Raw genomic sequence first — 14951 nt, 5'->3', positions numbered from 1 at the left:
TTTAGCCACCCTGGCAAAGGCAGCACTCCCCGTGCAGCATCCTGCCCATGGCTATGACCCTATCAGCGGAGCACAAGACCCTTTCAACTTGTAAGGAGTCTCCTTTAGCCAACAAGTTGCAAGACCAAGCCTAGAGAAGGGATGGGATATTTCAAGACACACAAGCAGAGAGAAAGTCTTTGCAGTTTTCATGTAAAATCCTGTCAAGATCTTAAAAGCTTAAGAGCTTTTAAGAGAACCACAAATCACAAAGCTCATTCCTTGCCTTCCGAGCTGTCACTTTCGTAATCTTTCTGACATTCAGAGGCTGTGGTGAAAGCATCCCTCATCCATCCTGACCCTCCTTTGGTGGTGAACACTCCCGCCCACTCTTTGATGTGCCTCTATCAAAAGAGCCAGACAACCTTTGAAAGTGAAAGAGCAACGGGGGACAGACGGACGGATCCAGGTCAGCCAGGAGGCACTGGATCCAAGGCAAGTTCAGCACTGGGAACAGCGGCCGGGGTGAGCACCCAGGAACCAACACTAGTCCCTCCTCTTCCCGGGGCTGAACAAAGAGGATCCCGAGGGGCACTGGGGAGATGCTAAATCAGCATCCTTCAGGGAAGGGTGGGGAGCTGCCGAGTGGGACAGGCGGGCTGGGGCAGTACCTTGGACCCCTTGCTGGGCGTCTTCCCGAGCCACCGTGCCCCACACGAGCCGGGCTGCCCGTCCCCATCCCACCCCCGTCCCCAGTCCCCATCGCAGAGGGTCCCGGCGGCGGGCGGGCGCTCTGCGGCCCGGCCGGCTCCGCAGCCGCCAGGGGGCAGCCGGGCCCCCGCACGCCGCCCCGGCTGCGCCCGGCGGAACAAAGCCCCGGCCCGGCGGCGCCCGGCCCGGAGCAGCCACTCACCTCCCGCCGGCGAGGAGAGGATTCCCTTCACCCGGAGATCCAGGGAATCCAGGGACACCTCCATGTACTCCATGCTGTTCTCCTGGCCGGGGCCCTCTCTGCCTCCCAAAGATGGTTTATAGGCTTCGGCACCTAGATGGAAACACAAGCGTATTTACGTGGCTAAAAAAAAAAAATAATAATAAAATAAATAGCGTGTAAGCACGTGCACGTGTAAAGGCCATATTTAAGCGAGCAGGCAGTATGCAGGCTCCTCAGAGAGGCCATGAATACAGATGCACATAGAATTATGAAAATGCAACATCTGGGCATACATGGCACAACTGATCTCTTATCTCCTTCCCTGTCTGATCAGACAGTTTTTCCACTTCCACTTAGGTAGGTAACAACAACAACAACAACAGAAACAGAATAAAAGAGACAAATAAGTTCTGCCTCTGAAAGGCACATCTGCCTGCTGCCGTACTGCATCGGCAGCAGAAGCTTAAATGGCACAAGGAAAGGATGAAACCAGGGCTCAGCGCATCCTCCTGCCTCCGACCTGCTGCAAAGGGCTCCAGGTACACTCCGGCCAGGCAGAGCGAACTGGCTAATCATGTACGTCATGAAGAGGACAAGACAGGTGACATTCAGCTTAATGGGAGGGGAAAAACATAAAAGCCAAGTTCTGGCTCTAAGTGAACAAAGTGCTGCTGGGAAAAGATTGCATGAGGGATCCCTCGCTGGGAAGAGATTGCGTGGGGACCCCTCGGAGCCTTCGTAGGAACTGTCATCTCTTTACACTCCCTTCGCTTCGCTTTCTCTCCTGGTTTGCTTCTCCCACTTGGGCTTGGCCAGGAGACTTGCATTAGCCTGAAAGACTGGCGGCCACCTTTATTGAAAGGGTGGAAAACCAGTCTGCATCTGAAATTAAGAATTAGCTATTTGTTCTGAAAGGGATCAATAGCCCCCACTTCTTGAGAAAGGGGCTGCCTTGGGAGGAAGAGGAGCAAGCCAGATGACTGACAAACCCCAGGCACAGACCAGAGGCGAAAACATGGTCATTTAGCTCAGAAGCGGCCACAAATCTGCTGATAAAGTGGCCTGTTTGCAAAGAATTAGCAAACATGGAAGAATAAACTCACTGATGGCATTGGATGTGTAAAACCTTAATAACAAAGCTGAAGGCACGGCATCACTTCAGAGACTATCCACTTGGTTTTTGTACCCATCTTGTTACCTTTCCTGAAGAAGAAGAATGAGATCCAACCTGCACTCCTGGCTCTCCCCATCCCACAGCTTTCAGAGGACAAAGGCCACTGAAAGCTTCTTTTGAGTGCTGGGTAGCTTACATCAGACAAGAATGATCACCTGAACAACATCCACAGCATGAGATGGGCCAGAGGTAGCTAATTACAAACATCGTGGTGCTTTCAGAATAAGCAAAGATAACCTGCACATTCCATTCAGCTGGTCAAACATCCATACAAAAGCAACTGAGCACCACTCTGGGGTGGTTCTTCCTTTCCCTTCTGCATCTAACCACACTCCCCAAGCCCATGGGAAATGAGTCCACATGGACATGAGTCCACATGAACATGAGTCCACGAGGTCTTTTTTGGATACTCTAAAATAAAGGGAGTTCATGAACAAAAAAATATTCCTTCAGCATGCCAGGTATAAAGCCACTTCATATTTATTCTGCTGTTGAAGTGTGCACACCAGCAGTTGCTGCCGGTGAGATGCAAGTTCACACCCTGGTTTATCATACAGCCCATCCTTGTAAAGGGAGAGTAAGCTCTGCAGACAGCCACTGCCTTGTGGGCCTTAGGTCCTTACCCCTCCACCTGGAAGGCTAATTTCTGTGTAGTTAAGGAACAAAACACAGTTAGTTACCTAGCACACTGGCTTGTTTCTTTTTATTCCTCCGTCTCCTCTTGCGGGTGGGTTTCAGCCATGGACTGTCCGTCTTTCCTTTCCTCTTCAGCAGCTTCTTCTTGATGCTGGACTCTGAGCTCTGAATAACCAGAGAGGCCACATGCATGTAAGGCATGTTGGTATCAGCATCCCAGCAGTCCTTTGCACCCATGCAAAAAGAGCCTTCTTGCAGCCTGAGTTATGTGAAAAGGCCTTAAGGACTGGGGGTTTGAAATCAAGTGGTGCTAAGATGTCTTTACAGCACCCAAAAGGAAACACAAGCACACGTGTGGGTGTATTTCCTGTCATTTCAATAGTGCATGCTTCACTTTCTCTTCCATGTAGGCTCTTACACCACACTCATCGCAGTAGTAGCTGAGCACCTCCACGCAGCAGTGCAAGTATGCAAGCACACCAGACTTTTAGCTTCTCCCCAGAAAAAGTTGGAATTTTTCACGAACTAAAACATCCACATTGCTCCACAGTTATGCTAGAAAATGCTAACAAAAATCTGCCTTGCACCTAAAGAGCCACCTTACAGTGCTGAGATGGACACTGGGGAATTGAACTCTACAATAGCAGACCAGCCCCTTCCCGGAGCAAGGTACGGGGCATCACATCAGCATGGACTAATCATGCAGCAAATATTCAGACACATACGAATCTAAACAGGGTTTGGGTTTTGGTTTAAAAAATACAGCTCTCTGGGGTGGGTTTTCAAAGTCAACATCAAAACTGGGAATCAGGTACCCCAACCCTGTAAGGCAGTCTTCACGGCACCAACCATAAAATTCACGTTCAAACTGAAACCGCCAGCTCCTGATGCTTATCCATCTCCCACTGAAGCTTATGAAAAACCTCCTGCTACCACTAACAGTGGCTGGATCAGGCCCTACCTTCATGGCCTACCTTGAGAGGAAGCCGATGCTGCACCATGCCCTGTTATCACAGTGAACGAAGCCGGGCAAAGGTGGTGCTGAGCGCTGGCTCTCCGGGGCAGCTCTATGCCTTGTCTACACCGCCCCTGATAACCGTCCCCAAGCGTGGGCTCGGTTGTGCCCCGCCACGTGGCTTGCACCAATTGCATCACACTGCTTGTGGGGGAGAGGTTTGCGTTTCAGCCAGTCTCCGTCTGGGGAACTGACTGACTCACCAGATATGAACAGAGCAAAAACCACCGTCTAGGATGTGGAGATATGACTTGGGAGTTTGGACTTGACTGCAAGCTCAACCCTTGGTTTGAGCTAATGCTACAGACTGGCCTCAGCTACCCAAAGAAAGGGGCAGGCTACACAGCCCCTGCTGCTTGGTCCTCTCTGGCTCCTATAGTGGCAGAGCATAAGGAGCAGGACCCTGAAGAGCTTCAACAATTCAGTTGGTATAGTCATTTCTACCTTCAGCTCAAAACTCAAGAAAATGAAGCCAAGAATTTTCTCAAGGTCACTGAAGACTTGGGGTGCCTTAAATGCTGGCTCCTCAACTTGAGGTGCTGTGGAAAGGGAGCAAAATTTTAAAGTGGAGGGTGGGAGACAGAGATAATCAATGAAAAACAATTTAAATAAAAATCAGGTTCTCTTCACCAGCCATCTAAAAATCACCAACAGCTGGTGAAAGTCTGGCTCTAGCACTAAACAGAACCTCCTAGGGAGAGTGTGTCTGTCTGTCTGTGTGCATGCTTTTTGTACGTCTCCCTGATAAGAGCTGAGGGCTCATCTGGTACCATGAGGTGGCATGTCAAATCAATGTGAATTTAGGCTGTGGGCTGGGCCAATGGATTTGTGAACAACTCCACCTGGGCTCCAAAAAGGCCATGCTGAGCTTCAGGTTGTTAAGAAAATATTGCTGGCTCCTACCACCTGCCAAGTCTGCACCTGAAGAATTTAAGCACCCTTAAAAATTTCTACTAACATTCAAATGATTAAAAGCTGCCAACACCTTGTTGAAAACAGCAAACGAAAGACCATTAGTTAGCATCAGAAAGCAATTAATTGTATCACAGATCAGGGTTAAGCACCTTATGGAAAACAATACTCTGTGTGTGGGTGGTTTCAGAGAGTGAGTTTTGTCAAGAGACATGAAACTACATCACCTCTCTCTCTCTCTGGCAGCAGTGCAAAGGGGAAATTATTATCAACAGGACAAAGGTTGAAAGACACATTTAGCAGCCACGCTTACCAAGTCAGACTCATCTCCATCTTCCTCCTCCTCTCCAGACTCTCCAGACTCCTGTTCCTCCTCAGATTCGCCATCATCAATCTGCAGCCACCATTTGCCCAAGAACAGAAAGAGTCAGTCAGGTCAGGTCTCTCAGAGTAGGGCATTCCCCCATCATCCTGCTGTGCCCCCCACCCAGCAGAGCATCCCCCACCATCCTGCTGCTCCGAGCACCCAGAACCAGCCTGCATGTGCACTAACAGAATTTCCTCTCCCATGACAAGAACTCCAAGGCTGTTAATGCACGTCATGATACATCCATGAGGATGGTACAGGGGAAAAAAAAAAATTGACCCCAGAAGGAAGTTTTCCAACCAAATCTTAACTTCTGTAATTATCCAGAAACAGCCTCATGTCTATACTATGTAACATGATTTGGCAAAAAAATGAACTAAACCAATTTTAGTGCTTTACCAGTCTGTTACAAGCAAGATTAGGAAAACGTCTCTTACTGGTTCCGTGAATCCCATAACTAAATGTGATGGGTGTTCTGCATGTATACTGGACAGACTTATGTAGCAAGGCTGAAGCTTGGGGGTAGGTGGAGAGACTCTCACAGGTGCAATGGGGAGCAGGAAATGGTCATCAAAAAGCCTCACTTCCACTGCCGAGCTTTCTGCCATCATGCAGGCTAAGAAAACCTAGAAATTGCCTCAACTTGTGCCACTCCTACCCCATGCATGCAAGCAGTGTCCTATCCCACTCCCTCAAGTCCTGCACAGGGCATGTGAATACCTTTCTGGCGTTGTCTGCATCAGATGCACTGTCTTTAGAGGTCCTGTTATCATCTGCAGGAAACACAGCTGCCTGTTCTGCTCCATGATCATCCTCCTCCTCCAACTCATCAGAGTCTTCCTCTTCCGAGTCTACATCTATGCTTTCCCCATTCACGTGAGGGCTGGCATCACCCAGGTCCTTTTCACTCTGAAAGTCATCCAAGCACAAGAGCCACAAAGACAACATCAATTCACAGGACAGAGCAGCTGAATCTATCCCAGACCGCCTCTGTGCTAGGGGCCTTAAAGCTTCCAGGGGCTGGCTGTATGTTCCTCCAGAGCTCTTCAATGCTGCCAGCAAAGCCAGCCTGAGAACCGGCCACATGTCACCTAACCCTGTCAACCTCCTCAACAAGGAGTCATTCCAGACAGACCCCTGCAGTCTAATTCAAACATGGAAGGGCAGCTCCACTGTGGTATACCAAGGGTGCAAGAAGGTTTCTAAGGAATGGAAAGGGAAGTTATATTGGAGAGAGGGGTTTTTGTTCCACTCCATGAAAGCCTAGCAGTGTTTTCCTTGAATTCAAAGACCAAAACTTCAGGGTGTGGGTTGCAGCAAAAGCAGAATTTGATCAGGAGTGAGTCCCTGTCTAAAGCTTTTTTAAGTAACTAGTAATTTTGCCGTACATCCTCAAGCAGCAATACTAGACAGTTACCTTAGGTCTCTGAAACAAAAAGGTTACCACATGGGGTATGCTTGAAATCTCTCCAGTTCCACAGCACTCATGGGACAGAAGGAGAACATTCACTGGAAAACGTTTGTTTAAGAGTTGGTATCTGAACAGCCACCCTTGAAGAGCCATTTTCAAAGCAGCAAGGTTGCTACAGGCAGGATGCTGTCACCAGAGAGAAGATGTAGACTCAGAATGGAAGATGCTGATGCTAACAAGCCAGCATGTTCCTGCACCTATACATGGGGTTGGTGTGCCAGGACAAGGGACATTTATGGTGACAACAAACATGTCCAGTGGGCTCAGTGCTCCCCTCACCTTGGCACCCGCAGAGGAATGAGTTATGCTCTTAAACATCTCAATCATTGTTCTCTGTTTTAACACTTTGGTCTTTTTCTTGGGAACCAGGCTATAGGTTCCCATTCTCCGTTTTTTCTTCCGAGATACTGCAGCAGCTGGAAAAGAGAAGCAAAAGAAACTCAAAGTTTGCTCAGGAATAAAAAGAAGGGATAGAGAGTATAGGCTGTACTGAGGGAAACCACATTTGAGGCCATTATCTGAGATAAAGGCTTCCCACTCAAAGTAATTTATTTACAAGTCAACCAAAAGATGACACACACATACGTGCAAACACACAAAGAGCTTTCTGCCAGTGCTGCAAACCCACCCAAATTCTGAGTATCCTCTCCATGCTCCTTCTGGCCCCTACATCACCATACACAACATCAAATCCTTAAATTAGCTTGCGTTTGGTAGTATTGCTGATGCCGTAGGAGGCTGAATAGAATCCAACTTGCTCAAATAGATACTGCAAGGTTAATAATACCAACTTACACTGAAAGTGATTGTACAATAACTGAAGAACACACAGGGAAAAGGTACCTTAAATACAGAGCCATTTACCATCTAACCTCATTTCACACCTACTATGGAAGTTTGTTTGACTCCTTTCACTACTCTGATCGGGTCTTAATTTGTTAAGTCTCCCCCCTGGCCTTCTAATCAAATCAGTCATCACACCTCACTGCCTGATGCTGTCTTTGGTGAATGCACATCAGAGGGAAGCTTAGTGCAGGCTCTTTTAAGAATAGCGTACAGCAGGGAACAGCCAGCTTCAGCACCAGTATTACCATTTGCAGCTGTACAGCCTGTTTCTTCAAAGCATTTCTTCATCTCTCACTATGATGAAACTTCACCAAAAATCTATGAAGAGACTTCTCAAAAAAAATTCTGTTAACCCAAATAATTTTATTTATAAGGCTGTAGTTCATGGTAAGCAGTTGTTGCGGTGATATACAAAGTCCTTCAGAACTGATAGAAACATTGAAACATCTTCAGAATATCACAAGGAGATGGGATGAAAGTGTCTCCTCTAACAAAAACTTTTAGCAGAAGAGTGATCCTCAGTGTGGTGGTGCCTGACGGAGCATGCCTACCTCCCACACCACTTGGGAGGGACCTGCACCCCATGAAACAAGGCAGCACAGGAAGGACTGCATGGCAGGTGCTCCCTGCGGAGCAGGAAACTGGTGGACTGCACTTGGGAGGCTACTTTAACAGGGGACTGCAAGAATGTACCCTATACAACATCCAGAGGTGACCAGAAGGAGTCCAGAGGACACAAGCATCACTCTTGCTGTGCAACAGCCATTTGCAGAGAAGTGGCTAGATGAAACGGCATCTGTCAAACAAGGTCTATGGCAGCAGCCCTACTGATACCGGCAGGAAAGTAAACCCTGAAGGAGATTCAGTGGGAAAAAGGTACTAACAGAGGTTTCAAGCCCTTGTTAACCTGCCTCATCTTCCACTCAACCACATACACACACATCTGAGAGGTGGGTGCTGTTAGAAATTTTAAGTCTGTCCTTTTTACCTGTCTGCGACTTCGTGGTGGCCACATAGCTCTGGTTCTGAGGTAGTGACTGGTGAAGGCCCGGGAGAGAGGGTAACGGCAACGGCTTCCCAAACTCCAGGACGTTTTTGTTGCCTTCCTCCTTGGATTCTTTTTGATCTCTGCTGTCTCTCCCATCTTTGGGGTCTTTACTTGCATGCTGGAAAACAAAATGCAGTTAAATTGAGCCTCTGCATTAATAAATAAATTCCTTTCTCTCAAACATAATCACTTTCATTTGGAGATAGAACCACACATTCAAAGCGAAAGCACACAGCCCCTCCTCTAGCACATGTTACTTTGCCTAAAGACACTCCCAGCCTGCTGCTCCTTCACTTGTTGAAGGCTGCTGCCTTTGAAGGTGAATGGCTAACCTTGCAGAGGCAGAGTGGCAGATCCAGAGCAACTGCAGATAATGAAAAGGATCAGACACTATTTACAGAGGCATTTGGTTGGCTCCGGAGAAGACGGATGAATGCAACAAATGCACCTATTTCCTGAAACAAGCCCCAAGTGCGGCTGTCACATCAAGCATGCACAAGAACAGAGTCTTGCAGAGACGTTTCGGAAGAGCTGTCAGCAACAGGAAGGAATCCTTCCTTTTGGACAGCATTTGGCACAATCAAGGCTTTTGCAAAGGCTGTGGTCTCCCACCTCTAGCCTAGCACACAACGAAACATGAGCAAAGAAGGTATTTGCCTGACATTATAGGTTCATCTACAGTGCTGCCACTGCTGCAGCAAACACCTGCCTGAGCTTACCTTAAACCAGCTAGCACAGGTACTGCCGACCTAGCTGTTGCAATACCAAACACAGGGCAGGCTACAAGCTCGTACCGAAAATCTGATCAGGCTCAAGAGAATTTTGTAGTTGCTCCTGCACTCCCTGTCACTGGAACCAGGCTCCCAGGCCTCAAGGCAGCTTGCACCCGCTCCGATTTGAGACTGTACTCAATGCAAAGTTTCATTAAGCACCTTCGGGCATGAAAGCAGGGTTCCTACAGCCCCATGTCCCACAGCACTGCACCTTCTGCAGCAACCACTGTAATAGCACAGTGGGGTAAATGCTGCCACTCTAATTTAACATCTTACACTGCATTTGCCCTCATGTATTTAACAGATGACCTAGCTGCATCCACACCTCTCCATACATCTGTCCACTCAACTGTCAAATAGGAGGCAGGTTTGGCAGTGATGCTCCAGAAAACCAAGAGCACAGTTAGCAGATTATAAGTTCTGCAGTGGCAATGTTTTAGTGCTGCTCCACTTACAGGAAAATACTTCTTATGGGACTTCTGAAGCAACAGCTGAAATACCAAAAAAGAAAGAGGAATCCAGGAAAAAGAAAGGAAGGGGAAAAAAAGCAGAGAGCAGTACAAACACTCTTTAAACTCCAGGTTCAGATAGGCACTTTTAGACACTATTTTCAAGTAATGTGACCTTGTGAACAAATGGGGAAGCAACTGATTCTCCTAATTACGGCTCTGCCATGTGCGCATTGCTGGCAGAAAGCAAGGACTTGGTTGCAGACAGAAAAGCTATAATGATAATCAAAGATGACCTGCATAAAGAGGCCATCAAATTGCCAATGATTCCTGCATCAAGCCCATAACTTATGGCTGAATTGCCACATCTTTGCTTAAAAGGCATCTAGTCTTGGATTAACGATTTCAAAGATGACAAATCTACCATATCCTTTGATATGTTGTTCCAATGCTTAATTGCTCTCACTGTCAAATAATTAAATTCATTATGCTTTTTCAACTAAATTAAAAAGCCCTGTATCATCAGAAATTCTCACTCCAAGTAGATACTTACGGACTATGATCAACATTTTTTTTTAAACTTTCTCTTCAATAAGTTTAACAGAGTGGGCAAATTAAGTGTCCATAGGATGATTAACTGGACACTGGATCACTCCCGAGACTGCTCCCAGTTGTCCTACCCCTTAAAAAATGTATGTCAGGAGTGCTGGGCACAGTATGCCAGTAATAGTCTCAACAACACTATTTATACCTCTTAGAAGTCCCTAGTTTATAAATCCAAAGGTTAACAGTAACTCTTGGCTACAGGATTGTTCTGAGAATTCCCAAGTCCCCTGGAACACCCACTGCTTTCCATTTTTAACCGAAAATTAAGAGAAATGAGCTTGGGAGAGGCAGATCTGACACAGAGCTGCCTGCAACAAGTGTACATAAGGGCTGCATTTTTTGGCCTTTAAGTGCAGGTTCTTCCAACTAGTCTCTGATAAAATGTGCTGTTACTCCCAAACATCAAGAATTCACATTCAGACCATGCCAGACTGTTTGGAAGAACATAATCAAATTTTAAGTGAAAAAGTAGTATGTCATTAGCTTGAGGTTTTTCTCTCCCCCTATAATTACAACATGGAAATAAATTAAAAATCTTCAATAGGACTGCATGACAACTGTTAAATATGACTTTTTCATGGCAATTCCGGTAAAACAGTTTTTAAAATCAAATTAAGCCTTCTGAGATCTAGATTATTACTTGGAGGCATATGCAGCAATGCTAAAGAACAAGAATTCCTGCCAAGAGGTGACCAGATCTCTCAGGAAGCCTGATGGCACGGGAAGCTGAGTAGGCCAGCAGTAAAACATACATATATATACCATACATGTACATAAATAATCCTAATGTAAGGATTGTAATAAAAAGGATCAGTAAAGACCTGAAAGCACTCATAAGCTCAGTCCACACACAGTTTTCTCACCATCTTTCTCTGTTCTTAGCTAAACAGTTACATCTTTGCTGTTCTTACTAAATTTTAGCCTTCCAGCAAGTAGAGTATTTAGTGGATGAAACTTTATTCTTTTCCCATTTCTAATGTCGCTGAATTCTGCCAGTTCCTTAACTTGAGCCTGTAGGTACAGCCCATCGTCATCTCCTACACTGAGCTTTTATGCTCTGCTCTACCTGCTCCAAATTTAAACTCCCAGAAAAGAGGCTTTGCTAATCTAGCACACTGGTCTGTGGTGAAATTTATTCTTCCTTAAAACCCCATCATGCTGGCTAAGAGCTGGTTCAAGCATACCTGGGCCCTTCCTCGCAAAGATATTCCGCATCCTTCGCTGCCCAGGTTACAACCAGCACCTGACTCCTCTCCGCAGAGGAGAGTGGATGGGTTCAAATAAAAGAGGCAAAGGCATAAGACAGACTGTGCATTTGGGAGTGGGGCGAGTGGGTGCTAGGCTATTTGGGACACAACAGACTCCTATCAAAGCAAAATGGCAACAAAAAATTACAGTGATCCATTTAAGCACAAAGCTCACAAATGCATCTGCAAACCCCCAGCACCATCAGAGAACGCTGCACAGGCATTTAGCCCCAGCAAGTTTCCTGCTAGGGAAAAGGCTGTTCCAAAGAAAACCTCAGATTAAGGTTTCTCCTGCAGAACAGGCAGCACAGGCAGAGCAGCTACCTCCAGTTCTGCCACCCCCATGGGCTATGTGGTCACTGGCACAGCTCATTGCAATTAAGGCTCCTGTCATGTGCCACTTTCTTCCATTTTCATGATGGATGGGTTCCTCCTACCCTCCCCATTCCTAGCACAAGGCACAGCATCAAACAGGTATCTATAAAACTGCTTGCAGCCCAGTAACCACCCAAGCAAACTCCTGCTTCTTGGCTTATGGCCTCTCTTACCTTCCCCCAGCAGAGGACACTCGTGCTGGCAAAGCACAAACAAAGGGCGTTGCAAATAGCAGGTGCTTCAAAGACCCCGATGGAGCTGATCACGAGTCAACATCTACCCATCCACTTTGCTGTGACAAATCCTAACACATTCCTGCTTCGCTTCCTGAAGAACCAGAGTCCTCCGCTACAGGTGGAAAATGCCAGACTGGCAATGCTGGAGCAGAAGTAACCACACCAGGAAAGCGATGCATGGCTTCAGTCATCTGTTGCGCATGGACTGATCTGCTAAAAATACTAACGAGGGTATGCACACTTTGAGTTGCCCGCATTTTTAACTAAGCAGACTCCTCCGCTCAGAAATTGGATGAAGATCATCCCCCTTCACTTAAACCAACAAACGTTCAAGAGAGCAGAGGTGCTTTCAATCCAACACCTACATGGGCTCCACTGCAAATAGCAAAATTAGAGCTGAGAAGTACTATCCCTGACCCTAAATAAACTCCATTGCTGTATGCTATCCCTGTCCAAAACAGTCATGGTCTTTTTCTTTTTTCTCCAATTATACTTAGATTTTTAACAGTCAAGCACAGTTCTGTTTTCATCTACAGATTTAGAGAAGTTCAGTGAGGTTCCCATGCAAAGGCAACTCCAGGATGCAGTTTGAGCTCCCTGTGTTTGCATGTTGTCTTAACCACCACGTGTGGACCACTGGAGGCTGAGAAAGGACCAAAAATGACAGAGAAAGAAACTGCGTTGCTAATGTCTTCATTTCTCACAGCTTCTCATGTGGTATCAGCTCATCCTATGCAAAAGGCTGCAAAGTCACTATTTCATGTTGGGCATAGCAAGGAACAGTCAAGAAGCTGAAGACAGCTATTCCAAGGCTCACGCCAACATTTCCAGAGATGCTTGTGTCTGGAAACAGCAAAAATGGGACCACAACTATGTCCGACACCGTTGTAAGAAAAATAGCCAAGAAAACTGCTTAGGTTGGGACTAGAACACAATATTTTATGTGTTTATAAAAATTAAACTGAAGCGTTTTCTACATTTTAATGGGATCGACCATGTTTCTATTATTGGCACAGAAGTCCCCTACAGCAGCAGGGCGAAGTTACTAAAAATGGCAAAAGACAGAATATCCTCCTTTTTTTTTTCATTCCAAAAGCAAATATGCAGAACAAACAAAACTTACTAATTAAACCCCGCGTTGGTTCAACAGACCGCATACGGCATTCTTCCCACAGCCCAGCAATTAAGAGGTCTTTCCGTTACCAAAGCAAGCCAGCTAGCAATGACTGAAGAGAAAACAGACCAGAACTCCATCCACGTGTTGGTGTAAGGACACTGGCAAAGGTCCTGCAGGTCCTGCTTCGGAGCAGGGCAGCTTTGAAGAGCGCCGCAGAAGGACTGCTATTTGCTCTCGACACCTGAAGCCATCTCCAGCTTAGACACACAAGCTGTTTTATTTCTCTTCTTTTAAGGACTTTCATCTCCGGCACAGTACAAGCTTGAAACCAAAGCCAACTAGCCAGAAGAACTAAACTAACCGCCACTGCCACCGGGCAACACGGCAGCTGTCACAGAGCAACCCTTTTCTCTCCATCCACCAGTCGGATGTGGAGGGGTAACGAGATTTGTACCAAGGCACTGCCTTTGAACAGCACAAAGCAGCAGCTCCCAGGGGTATCTGCCTCTAACAACTGGTGAATGATATTTAAGCAAGAAATACCAGTCTGCTATAAAAAATTTATCACAAGCAGATGACAGTGCCTGCAGGAGCTGTAGTGGTGCTACTCTCCCTTTCCACTGCTGCTGCAGAATTATAGTTTTCACTACTGAATTTCACCACAACTGCTGGGAGATCCTGACCCCTGCCTAAGCCTTACCTTGGAGCAACAAAAAGAAACCTGCAGGGCTTTGGTCTTCATCTAGATCAGACATGCTGCAAGGCTCATCCTCCTATTAACACCCTTTTATCTGCAGATTGACAAGCGTCCATTTAGAAGACCGATTCTGGTGTGACTTGATTACAATTGCACTGATTTGTGTGTGGTCACGTATCTGCATAAAATCATACGGGTTTAGGCTGCCAGGCAGACTGTGCTAAACCAAGCTACAAACCTGCACTTAATGGGTTTCAGAACCAGCACTGCTCAGAGGTGTGGACACTGCCAGGTCAGGGGAGACCCCAGTCCTCGTCCCTGTCCCCTCCTAGATCAAGCAGCTCGAGGGAAGGGAACATGACACATCAGTCAGAATGAAACAGAGTAGCTCAAACCAGTTTCGATAGCAAGCCTCCTGACAGAAATAGGTCTGCCGGGAACCTGGGACTGGGACGGTTATTTCTGAGGGCTGTGGTCGGCAGCTGGGGCAGCCACCTTCAGCCGGCCCGGCCGCGTCAGCACTGCAAGCACAACCAGTTAAATATGAAATTAAAAGTACTGAACAATATACATTCACTTTCTACTTCCCTCTGCAGTAAACCCTCTATATAAGAAGTCCAATGGTAGTCTATGGCCTTGTCACTCCTGAAGGAGATTTCCCATAGGGGATATTTAACTGTGGCCAAGCTCGCACACATGGACTTCACACTTTCAGTCTGCCTGTGCACACCTGGGTACCCCTCTGGAGAGGGTCCTCAATGGGTGCACCTTCTAGGTTCAGAGAAGCTGACAGCAGCACTTGCAATCAGATGGAGAGCTCTATTTCACTATGCCCTCTACTCTTCTTTTTTATTCCCCCCAAGGAGGCAACATACCTATCACCATTAGGACCTGGCCTTTGTTTTGAGTTTTCTGCACGTTAGAGGGTCTGAGCCCGCTGAGCAATCCCAGATGCTTGCGAACCACCAACTGCCACCTCCCTGGCCCCAACAGATGAAGACGTTCTTAGGCCAGGAGCTCCTACAGAGCAACCCACAGACCACATCAGCACACTGCTGCAGTACTGCTG

General features: G+C 46.8%; 1 protein-coding gene across 1 annotated transcript in view; it reads right to left on the bottom strand.

Annotated features, from left to right (window-relative positions):
- The window catches only part of EHMT1 (euchromatic histone lysine methyltransferase 1), a 62347-nt gene that overhangs the window by 31504 nt on the left and 15892 nt on the right, over positions 1-14951 (bottom strand). The window contains exons 3-8 of the mRNA XM_075716207.1: positions 8323-8500; positions 6768-6904; positions 5738-5926; positions 4964-5044; positions 2768-2888; positions 893-1024 (exon numbers count right to left, since the gene is read on the bottom strand). Coding sequence (XP_075572322.1) covers positions 893-1024; positions 2768-2888; positions 4964-5044; positions 5738-5926; positions 6768-6904; positions 8323-8500 — 838 coding nt within the window. The remainder of the gene's footprint in view (positions 1-892; positions 1025-2767; positions 2889-4963; positions 5045-5737; positions 5927-6767; positions 6905-8322; positions 8501-14951) is intronic.

The sequence above is a fragment of the Pelecanus crispus genome, chromosome 9 (assembly GCF_030463565.1).
Source record: "Pelecanus crispus isolate bPelCri1 chromosome 9, bPelCri1.pri, whole genome shotgun sequence".
In the NCBI taxonomy this organism is placed as follows: Eukaryota; Metazoa; Chordata; class Aves; order Pelecaniformes; family Pelecanidae; genus Pelecanus; species Pelecanus crispus.
Note: the sequence above shows the minus strand (reverse complement) of the source record. Positions and strands in the feature narration are given on the sequence as shown.